Raw genomic sequence first — 12,423 nt, 5'->3', positions numbered from 1 at the left:
CAGCCAAGTAGCCAAAAATTCCATCATTAGAGACCTCATAATCCAAATTATCCAAAATACACCAACTGGTGGATACTGTGCTTATATGTGCACTTTTGCATTTGTGTGTAATAATGAAAGGGAATGAATGGTGTTTGAATAGTGCTAATGTTATTTCGGGAAAGTGTAAGTGCGAATTTTCTGTTAAGAGCAAGTGATTTTTTGGTGATCTGAGTAAATCAGCAGCATTCAGTCTCAGATGAAAATAATTATAAAACAGATATTTCTCCATTTATGGAAACGCACTCAGATTTGAACTCTTTGGTTTCTGTTAGAGCAGAAGATTGTGCAGGTTTACAGTGTACTGGAGCGATGTCTTTTTTTTTCTTTGTTTATATTGCACTGGAATATAAAAATACAAATCTACCTAAGAGGCTTTGTTGTGGTCAATGCCATATTGACATCAGGGAGTGTAAAAGGGAGAGTATATTAAAAATGGTGACCCAAAACGTCTCTGTCCAGAAATTAAACATCAGTCACAACAGATGTAAGAACCAGAAAGCGTTAGCAATCTCAGCTATTCTTTTGAGCTGTTTTAATCTTTTAGGTTGTTTGATCAATTCAGGCAAGATCTGACTCTAAAAGACACCCTTTCAACCCTTCAAGAAAATCTCCACTGAAGGAACGTCAGTGCCCTGAAAACCTACCTGTCCATCTCCACTAAGATAGCTTGTCTAAAGGACGACAGAGCCAGTAGGATGACGACAGAGGTGATGCTTACAGGAGGAGCTTGATAGCAGATCAGGTGAAGTCAGTTGAGTGTTTATAAAGACACTCCTCACTGGCACAGTTACTGGTTGTAGCTTTTGTTGGTGAGATTTTCCTGGTCAGGGCAGGGGCTGTTCACACCCAGACTGCTGAGGAGATCTCGGAGACTGGATACAGTCTGCTGCAGCTCTGTCCGTTCCTGTTGGAGAGTCTTTACCTCCGACTGAAGCTCAGCCTCTCGATTCACCAGGCCGTCCACACGAGTCTCCAGCCATCTGATCTTAGCGTGAGCAACCTGATGGAAGACAATATTGACTTGTTCACTCAAAGTATAAAATATTCGGACACAAAATCTGGCAGGAAACAATTCACACTGTATATGATGCTAAATTTAAATAGTAGAAATCAAATTGAATTTAAATAACTCAAACTAAAATACTAAACAAGCACACGGATCAAACCGGAAAAAAATAAAAATTGAAATCTTATGTATAATCTTATGTTTGCAAGGAAACTATTTACACTACATCTTATGCTAAATTTAACAGGTGAATAATTAATACGTGAAAAAAACAAAGAACACAGGGGAAAAAACATAGCAATGAAAAACTAAAACAAAGTTGTTTTTTGCATTTTTTGCTGGGTGGAGTTTATAAAGATGCACCATTTAGCTTTGAAATCTTTTTGTTTACATTAACACAGAAAATTCAAATACAGTGTGTATAAGCCTTTAACCTATGTAAAGGCAAACATATAAAAGGAGTCTGCTTGTGTTAGGATGGGCCACCTGAACATCCTCTAGGAGGTCTAAGTTTTGTTGTCGGAGGCTTCCATTGGTCTTCTCCAACTGGGCCACCCGCTGTGATTGGCTGAGAGTGGAGGGACCATCCAAGAGCTCGTCCTGAAGAACATGAAATTCCACCTCATAGGCCTGTAGCTGCTTACTGATATCCATCTCAGACACCTACACAGGGACATGTACAATTATACAAGAAGAGAATGTCAAAACTGGACAAGTCAAAGCATGTCTCTTTGTGCCTACAAACTTGCCCTTTATGTGTGTGTTCTTCACAACCTGCTTTTTTTTTGATAAAATAAATTATAAAAATAAAGTCTAACATATTTAACAAATATTTTCATTTTACATTGTCTTTTTATAATAAGCGATAGTACACATAAAATTAAAATTCACCATAAAATCATTATCATCCCCTAAACAGGGCAAGATATTCATCGAATAGCAGCGTACATTTCAGTATGTTCCTCACACAGCGATCATATGTTTTGAAAGACTTGTAATATTTGGCTATACTTACAGTGGGTATAAAAAATGAACCCCCCCCCCATTTTAAATAATCACATTTTGTTTCTTTGCACCTTGAATGAAGATGGACACAGTTTTTGTTTTTACCCAGCTGTATACTCAGTGCAATCCAAAGTGAATGATATAACACCAACATGTTGTAAAAAGGGTCACCTCCTTGTGTCAGTATTTTGTTGAAGCACCTTTTGCTTTAATTACAGCTTTTAGTCTGCTGGGATTGGGCTCTACTAACTTTGTACATCTAGACTTCGCAATATTTGTCCACTCTTCTTTGCAGAACTGCTTAAGTTTAGTTCAATTTGATGGTTAGCGTTTGTGGACTGCAGTCTCCAAGTCATTCCACTGATTTTCAGGGGGGTTGAAGTCTGGGCTCTGATCTTTTTCTCCTTCAACCACTGTGTGCTTAGTTTTGCTGTGTGCTTTGGGTCATTGTCATGCAGGAAGGTAAACCTTCTTCCCATTGACAACTTTTTGGCAGAGGGCAGCAGATTTTCCTCAAGAATTTGACAGTATTTTGCCCCGTCCATTTTTCCTTCTATCCAGACAAGAGCTCCAGTCCCTGCTGCAGAGAAACACCCTCATAACAGGTTATCACCACCTCAGTGCTTTATTGGAGGAATGCTGTTATTTGACTGGTGAGCTGTACTGGATTTCCACCAGACATATTGTTTCATGTTGAGGCCAAATAATACAATTTTAGTCTGCCTCAGAATCTGCCTCAGAATCTTCGAGGTGCGTTTTGGCCAAGCTCAGTCACGGCAGCATGTGACCTTTCTTTAGGTGTGGCTTTTATGCTTGCAACCATCCCATACGAGCCACATTTGTGGAGAATATGTGATATTGTTATCACATTCATATAATGACCACTTTTTGTCATAAATTCCTAGAACTGCTTGAGAGTTGCTGTAGGCTTCTTGGTCTTACATCACTGATATCTTTCCCGGTTACATTAGCACGGCAAAGCCAAAAACAACAGGCTTGTTCGAGATGCATCGGCTACATGCAGACCAATTGGCGCACAACACCAAAGCACAGCAAAAGCGATCCAAAAGCATAAGGAGAATCGTCTCCTTTTTTCCAATCATTCTGGCGGCACTGTGCAGTGCTGATGCATCCTGAACAAGCCTAAATACACCATTAACAATGGCAGATTGCACTGCTATTGATGTTCATAGCTTTGCGAACCTACATCATCATCTAAAGACTGAAAATCCAACGTGTTCGTGTTTAGCTGCTATTTCAAAAATGGTGGGCAAAAATATGTGTTCTTCTTGTTGGTCACGATAACCATGCCCCCTGCCCCCGATGAGAGTGGTTTTTACTTCTAGACCAGCAATGTTTTGGTGCTACTTACAAATCATCTTGTTTGTAGCTGGGGTTTTGGGTGTCGAAACACAAAGAACCAATTTGAAACTAGGCACTGGCTCCGAACCAGCACTCAAACTGCCTTGGTGGAAAAGAGGTATCTGACCAGTTTCCTCCTGACTCTTTCATCCAGTTTGGAGCGACGTCCTGATCCAGGGAGGGTCTGTGATGTACCAAACACCTTCCACTACTTATTAATTGACTTCACTCTAATTCTAGGCATTGAAAAAGTCTTTGAATTTTTTGTATCCATCTCCTGACTTGTGCCTGTCCACAACTTTATCCTGGAGATCTTTTGACAGTGCCTTGCCATTTACAGTTGACTGTTTGCTTCAGTTGCACTACTAAAGCCTGACATGCTCCAAGAAAGCTCTTTTCATACTGAGCTAATCAAAATGACCACAGCTGAAATTCAAATGTGCCATGGACCAGGTGATTTCCTACACCTGATTGAGTTTACAAGACATTTTTAGGAGGTGGGGGGGGGGTGATCCTTTTTCCAACTCAGTGATTGAGTTTATTTATTAATTTTTTCTTTTATAAGTTGCACTGAGTAAGTACAGCTAGATAAGGCATAAACTTGTGTCCGTCTTCATTTCAGGCTGCAATGCAACATAATGTGATTATTTTAAAGGGGGTGATTCTTTTCTATACCCACTGTATTGCACTTGTATGGAAGCCTGTTTTCCTTACTGCTTTTTATCAGAATTGTGAGACATAAACTTGCAATTGCGAGTGATAAAGTCAGAACTGTGAGATATAAACTCACGACTGCAAGAGATCAAGTCAAGATTACGAGATATAAACTTGCAATAGTGAAAAATAGTCTGAATTTTGAGATATAACTTTTTTCTTTCAATTCTGATGCTTTTACTCACAATTGCAAGTTTATATCTTGCAGTTCTGACTTTTTTCCTCAGAATTCTAAATTCTTTTCTCAGAATTGTGAGATTTCCCAATTCTGACTTTTTAATTTAAATTATGTTATAAAAACAGAATTGCAAGATATAAACTCGGATTCTGAGGAAAAGATTTGCGATATTATAAATTGCAATTGCGATTTATAAAGTCAGAATTGCAAATAAAATCAATAAAAGTCGCAATACCTTTTTTTTTTTATTCAGTGGTGGAGACAAGCTTTCATACACTTGTTTTGTTGTTACTCTTGCTTTATTTCATTTCTTTTCTTGCTGCTAAATCTATTAATTGTACATGGTTGAGAATTATTTAAAATATTCAAGAGAACTTGTGGTGAATTTCTTGCATGAAACCCTTTTCATCGTTTTAGACATAAAACACATACATGCACAGGCACACACTGAGCAACACCCATACTTTACTATTATTTGTGCCGAGTTCATGATGAAACTAGTACTTATGAAAACCACATATGAAGATGAACACAAGACACACCCGAGCATGAGTATGTGTTGATTGTGTAGGGACAGATACACATATTGCTGTTACCACAAAAGCACAAATAGAATCCACACCCAAATGTGTGACTGCCTTGACACTCAGCACAAGTGAAAGTGCGTATGTGTATATGCGAATCATATTTGCAGGTATGGTGCAGGCATGCACACTAACACTGATATATGTATTACCTGATTGATTGTTTTTTCCATTTGCACAAGGCCGAGATTGGGTAAGGTTGTTTTGATGAACTCCACAATTGACTCAAGATTTTCGTGCTGAAGAATCAGTGGCTTGTGGCTACCAAGAAGACTCAAAGCCACCTTGAAGATGACCTCAGATCCCTGAAGGAACAGCATGTCTGAAAGATACCGAATCAATAAATACTTTTCAATATTGCATAGTGATATAATACAAATATAATTTATATTCACAAATAAGGTTCAGTAGTCTATTAGCATCATGCCTGACAACAAATGAGTTACGGGTAAACCAACAAAAAATGCTTGCAGATAACTATAAAATTATAATTATTTCAAGTTATGCCAGTAAATAGGCAATATTAAAATTCTTTAAAATGGTCTTAAATTTTTTTTTTAACTTTTAACAAATCTCTAAAGCTAATTAAATTATTCATTTAGTTTTTAAATGTATTATTTATTTATTTATTTTATTTTTTTATTTATTATTTTATTGTTTTTATAAAATAACTTACAACTAAGGAGCATTAGAGGGCAAAAACTAAGAAGCATTTTGCCTCAAAATCATGCATTAAAATATTTTAATGCACACCAAGCTGTGGATTATGTTTAATAAATATAAAACATTATATTAAATAATATGAATATTAAAAAAAGTATTCAATTTCCAATATGAATTAAAATAATTTCATATTATATATATATATATATATATATATATATATATATACACACACACACAGTCATATATATAACACATACATACACACACACATACATATATTTCTTTTTTTATTACAATTTCAACAATGTGTAAAATAGCAGAAATAAATATGCAATTTAAAAATCCAAAGGAAAATTGTTGAGAGACGCGTGTTTGTTTTTAAATGTATGCGAATGTGCAAAGATAAAATATTGTCTCAATAGAAATGTGTATGCGTGTAAGTCAGTGTAAAATGAGATGGTTCAAGATGGTACAAGATAGTTTGAGCGATTACCCTTGGAAAAAGATGTGAGTTTGTGTGTCACAAGGTCAATGACATTCTCCCTTATAATCATACCGCACACCGTCACGGTACAGTGATTAAGCAAAACAAAGTTAGCGCCAGTCGTTAAGCTTCAATGATTTTGATTACCATGCATAACTAACTTTAGCTTACGCATAGGAGATAAATTGAGATGCAAGAAGGATAAAGAGAAGCAGAAAATTATAAATGGTGAAGGACATATTGTTAATTATAAAACCTTATCAGATTTCTTTTTCAGCAACATATCACAGAATCAATACACACACACACACACACACACACACACACACACACACACACATTTATCATCTAATATTTAGATTTTGTTTCATTTCATTTCAGATTTATTTCAATTAATTTAATTTTTTATCATTTTAGTTAACAATAACATTTTGAAAATCATAACTTATTTAAAATTAAGAGCACACCTCTCATTAATAAGCCGAATGATTTCATGTATCAACTATGTCTCTAGTAAGGTGCAGGGCGAATAACGCACCAAAGACGTTAGTGTTAGGCATTTTAAGAAAGAATGTGCATTAGCAAGCGTCACTTAGAAGACACAAATAATAAAGAAAGTCAAAAACCCAGGTGCAAAAATTCTTCCCCAACCTGTAACTCCGCCCCTCAAGATGAAAACCGGTGCCAGCTTGCAACATTTCATTAATGTCTCTGCAGACAGGGTGTGTCTGTATATGTGCAGATATGTGTGCACCTGACTGTATTTGGTCACGACAAAAGAAAGAGAATGTGCTGTTGTGTGTGTGTTCCACAGTATCCTTTCAGATGAAAGAATGTCAAACATGCAGCCCATCTTCATAAACACTTCTGAGGAAATTAAGAGAAAGGCAATCCATCACTATCTACCACACTGGCATCTGATCTATTAACATGGTTTTGATCTTTTAGTTCAGTAGAAGATGCTTTTAATCTGTGGCTTGGTGGTTAAACCTCAGAGCTGATAACAAAACCCAAGGATTGTAGGTAGTATGCAATTCAAGAGCTACGACTATTGTGCCCTTCTGTGCCTGCTTTAAATAAATGTCTCTGTTAAATGCATAATTACAAAAAGCAATGTGGTAATGGGCAATCTTAGGAGCTTATTTTGATTGGGAAAGAGTGTATGGTGAGTGTCAGTGAGTATTAAAGTGTGCATTTACCAAACACTCGTGCCACGAATCCAAGCGGGAAGTGTGAGGCAAAGGCGGTGAGGAACCAGGGAGCAGCATAGAGACTAGGGCCGATCTCATACTGCTCCAGATGAGTGTAGAGCTCCCTATGATAGTCATGCAGCAGACGAGACAGCTGATACATCTGAATCTGAGAAAGAAAGGAGAGAAAAACTGTTACTAACAATATCAGTCAGTAGAAAACAAAACTTGCTAATCATTTAATTAAAATGTATATACACAAAAATATCTCTCTCATCTTATGAACCAGGGATTGTCCACTTTCCTGCAGATATTAGCTCCAACCAGGATTAAACACACCTACCTGCAACTTTGTAGTAATCCTGAAGATCTTGATTAGCTAGTTCAACAGTGTTTGATAGGGGTTGGAGATAAACTCTGCAGGAAGGTGGATGAGAAACTTGGCCCACAGTATTGGTTTAAATTCTTCATGCATGCTTAGTTGTAGAATGTTTTTTGCTTGATTTTTATCAGGGCTGTCAAAGTGTACGCATAACGTGATAAACTGTTAAACTTTTTTTTTTATATGATATTTAAATGCAATTTTAAGGAACTCAATGCACTTCTGAACTGCAAAAAAACAAGATCACACTTTTAAATCTATCCCATAAACTATATATTCACGAGTTATGACGGAAATTTAGTTTATAGAACAATGAACTGTACTCAGACATGTTTGTCTCAACTATGCTCAGATTCAGAGAAAACCAAGAAAACACATTTTAGCAAACAAATGTTTTACATTTTGGTTTTGTAGGGCAGAATATGTGGCCACATTAAAATTAGAAAACATACATCGGTAATATCGTGAAATAATTGTACTATTTAAAATAACTGCCTCCTATCTGAAATATTAATAAAATAAAATGTAATTGATTCCAGTGATGGCAAAGATTAATTCATAGTAGCCATTATTCCAGGAATTTCCAGTCGTCACATGATCCTCCAGAAATCTTCAAGAAACATTTCTTATTATTATCAATGTTGAAAACAGTTGCTTAAAAACTGCTGCTTACATTTTTGTGGGAACATTTTTAGGAAATATATAATGTCATATACTGTATACGACAATGTTACTGTACCTGCAGTATGATCATATCAGGCCTGTACTGTTTCCGCAGCCCCATGTCGTACATCAGGAATCTGAGCATGTGGAATGCATCCTCCTCACACAAATGGAGCAGCAACACGCCGGCCACAAAACTCAAGCCCTGGCAGTAACCCACCTCCGGGTCCAGCAGAGAATATGCCTTCAGTAGATTATAGAGAGACAGCTGGCCGGCACCCAGCTGAGCGCTGAAATACGGATGAGTGGGAAATGTACGTCCTGGGAGAGGAAGAAGAATAATCATTCAAGTATACTTTTCTTCTTTTTCAGTGCAGACGGAGTAAAACAATGCTGCTGTTGTTGTTGATGTTGGCAGAGACACATATGACCCCCTCCTTTAAGCTCAATCTCCTCCTCTAGTGTTCAGACTCATTCAGAGGGTTACTCTCATGGGTGTGCGGCGCTTTAGCCACATGTAGAAAGAAATAACTGACAGGTGGACAGAACAGATCAGGGCTCATTTATTTGACACGATATCAACCACCAAAATCTGGTGCAGGTTTTAACTTTTGAGGCACATCTACAGTATACTCCCACAATGCTTCTCTCATGTAGGTTTAAACAGAGGCCAAGTATCTGGATACTTAAGTCACACTTCAGTGTTTGAATATCATTGCATAACACGTATGTGTCTTTTTTTTTAGTAATTCCTTTTTCAAAGTTGGCAGGTTGGTTGGTTAATGTTTTAATGCCATTCTAGCTTCCTTTGCTATTCCCATGGCAAGTAACAAGTTAAAATAATAGAAAAGAGCAATTTAAAAACTTGTATAAGGTAAAAAAAAGAAAGAAAGAAGTCAGGGTTTAGTCTGTTAAATTTTTTTTTTTTTTTTTTGTGGAGTTCTAATTTCCAAAGTGAACTTAAACTAGCAGAATAAAAAAAAACATAATAATAAAATTAAAAAAAAACTTTTTTAAAAGATACTGGACACTGGCATGAAGACCATATCAGTGGATCTTGCTTTGTTACTGCTTGATTACTAAATGTCCAATTTGGCACTGTGTATCTATGATCTAATCCCATCAATTATTGAAAATAAAGATGCAAATTTAACCGACAATCGGATTAATTTCATACAGTTTGTTGTTCGTACACAGGCCCCATTCATTTGTCTATTTGATGATGTTAATACGGTAGTTTTAAGATCAGTGGGTGGTATGGGACACTTTTCAAAATTTGTGGAAAATGCTTCTTTAGCAGCAGCATCCACTTGTACATTTCCTGGGATCCCACAGTGTCCAAGTGGCCAACAAAAATAGATATTCAATTTCTGTGTTTCGAGTTCTGACAATTTGAAAAAGATTTTTAATTGAAAATGGAAAAAAAAATGGGAAAAATTTACTAAAAGTAGACTAAAAGTGCATCTGAGGTGGCATAGGATGAAATGGAAACTACCAAATGGTGTCACTCAATTGGTTGGAAAGCTGTAGAACATAAATGCATAAATGAAGCACGCAATCATCTCACAAAAGGAATTTAAAGTATTGCATTGAATACTTCAATCCTCCCCATTAATCTCTCCATCTTCACATCTGTCCATCTCTGCTAGTGTCTCAACCATTCATTCAGCCTGAGGTTCTGCAGAAGTTTGTTCTCTATAATAATGGAGCTAATGAACGTTTTGCAAAGAATGGAGACTTGTGTGTATACTCCGATGACAATTTTTACAAAAAATTCAGGGCAAGCGTGAGCATGTACAAGTTAGTGTGTATTTTTAAGACAGAAGAGCAGATTAGCTGTTTTTCAGCATGCTAGAACGCAACATTAAGCAAGCCCACCAAATAAGTGTCAGGTTGAGCTCATCAGCTGAACATGTTTCTGTTTTTCAAGACAGATTTCTGAGGGGCTAAACACATGCCGTTGACTACAATAAGTCTACTAGACATTCAACAATCGTTAAGTGTATGATGCCCAGTTTTTCCTCTCTGACTGTTTACAAAGTCGGTAAGTGTATGATGCCTAGTGTTTTAATATCTGCTCCGATTTTAAAAGTCATGTCTTGTATTCCAGCCTTTTGTTAGATTTAGGAAGCAATGCATACCAAGGTATGGTTTTGGGACAGACCATTGTGCTTGTAATACTAACCCAAGTCTATGAGGATGGCATGCTGCTGGGATGTGAGCTGCTTCAGAAGCTCTTTGTAAGGAGTGTCAATGTTCGGAGGTTTGGCGCTGGGCACCTCCTGCCTCAGCAAATACTGCTCTGAAAGAAACTTCCAAATCTCTCCTCGATGCTGCCGAGGAACGCCTGAGAGCGAGAGAAAAACAGAAAGAAGAGTAAAAGGAGAGTGTTTGATTGATGGATCTTTTGAATATCTTGAGCAGAACACCACAGTTTTGAGTGCTTTTTCAGTAGTGCGTGATCTCATCTGACTTGTAGATTGATGTCCATAAAAATCACTTCAAGAAGACTTAGTCCCAAAAAAACAGATCTTTGTGTAATTTTTGTGACACCAAACAGAACTGCAAATACTCAGCAGTTTGTCCCCACTGCAGTTTATGAAGCATAAATCATGCAAAGTGCAAAGAACTGGACCAGATTCATCGCGATAATGAACTCTATAATGAACATATCACATATTCATGCCACAGTTGCACTGAACTTGAACAGGTGTGTGCTTGTATGCATAGCTGTGTGCAATCTCACCAATCATTCCACAGAACTACCTCTATACAACCCTGACTATCAAAGAGACAGCTCCTATATCTATATTAAACACTCCCACACACACTCTCTCCATAAACATCAAATATGAAAAACATACCCCCCTTTTTAATTCTCAGGAAAAGCAAATTAAAAGCTTCAAAATAAATGCACACAGTTAACTCAGTTTACACTCCTCTAAAAAACTGACAACTGATACATAAGCGGTCTAAAACAGCCAATTACATACTCCTCACTCAATGTACAGTTCTAGTTCAGTTAATCCAGGAATCAAAACAAACTAACAAACCTCATACAACTCATCAGCTTCTAGGTGTGATTGTGTGTGTGTGTAACTCACCTTGTCCCACAGCTGTGTGGATCTCCTCGGTCTCAAACATGACCTTTGACCTCCCAGTGGCGCTGAGCATTCTCTCCCAGACCAGAGTGACATCTTTCAGACATGGCGTGATCTCTTCATAGTCCAGCTTCAGTCGTCTGCACTGCAGGTCACTCTCTGATGCTGTACACACATTGAATGAAAGATGATTTTCTATTTCTATTCTATTCCTGTAGTAGCAAAGTAAAATGTTCATCAGGTCCTGCAGAAATCATTGTAATCTGCTGATTTGGTGCTGAAAAAACATTTCAATTATGAAAATGCTCGTGCTGCCTACTGACCCCAACCTACTGACCCCAAACCTTTGTAGTGGACATAAAATGTTTAATTTGATTATATAACTTTATATTGATTATATATTAAAAAAAAAACAACAGTGCCCAGCATGCAGCAAAACTTATTCACTACTGTTACTGAAGCAACAGTACATACAAATATAGACTAGAAATTGTTCAATTCACATTATTTCTATTCTGTCATTATTACTGTAACAACACTATTAAGTTCTATTAAGTCGCACTTATTGTACCAGCGGGAATTCTCCTTCAGACAAACACAAACACAGCAAGAGGGGAAATAATACCCTCCCCAACCATACTTACCCATGGGACAAAAATAAAGAAATAAATACATAAATAGAAATAGAAGTCTCTAAAGTGTCAAACATAAAAAAAAACTGTGATTGAGAAGTGGTAATATATACGCAGGCTAGATGTAGGGCAGACAGTTTTCCCAGTCCACATCTTCTGACCCACTTCTTTACATCCACACCCTATTCAATAGGTCGCGCTGCTTCTTTTCAAGCTTCTGTTCTTTCTTTTCAGGTCATGAGAAACATGACTGGGCATGGCAGGCCAGGCATGACACTGTCAATCATGAGCACACCCAAATCAGAGCGCATCTGTGCCAGCAAAACTCTTCACCTCTAACGATCATCTCATAACCTGCAGCAGGCACTTCCAGCTAAGGCAACGCATGGGTGTTTCAGGTTGTACAGAAATGTG

At 37.2% G+C, this 12,423-nt stretch overlaps 1 protein-coding gene across 6 annotated transcripts in view; it reads right to left on the bottom strand.

The window, feature by feature from the left end:
- Window positions 1-398: 398 nt before the first annotated feature.
- The window catches only part of LOC132142239 (TBC1 domain family member 1-like), a 47,416-nt gene continuing 35,391 nt past the window's right edge, over window positions 399-12,423 (bottom strand). For all 6 annotated transcript variants that reach the window (XM_059551949.1, XM_059551954.1, XM_059551948.1 and 3 more), the window contains 7 exons: window positions 11,381-11,542; window positions 10,462-10,623; window positions 8,353-8,597; window positions 7,241-7,400; window positions 5,044-5,213; window positions 1,535-1,711; window positions 399-1,042 (listed from right to left, as the gene is read on the bottom strand). In XM_059551949.1, the coding sequence (XP_059407932.1) occupies window positions 830-1,042; window positions 1,535-1,711; window positions 5,044-5,213; window positions 7,241-7,400; window positions 8,353-8,597; window positions 10,462-10,623; window positions 11,381-11,542 (1,289 nt within the window). In that variant the 3' untranslated portion in view covers window positions 399-829. The remainder of the gene's footprint in view (window positions 1,043-1,534; window positions 1,712-5,043; window positions 5,214-7,240; window positions 7,401-8,352; window positions 8,598-10,461; window positions 10,624-11,380; window positions 11,543-12,423) is intronic.

Source organism: Carassius carassius, chromosome 6, assembly GCF_963082965.1.
Source record: "Carassius carassius chromosome 6, fCarCar2.1, whole genome shotgun sequence".
In the NCBI taxonomy this organism is placed as follows: Eukaryota; Metazoa; Chordata; class Actinopteri; order Cypriniformes; family Cyprinidae; genus Carassius; species Carassius carassius.
This window is presented reverse-complemented; position numbering and strand designations above follow the sequence as displayed.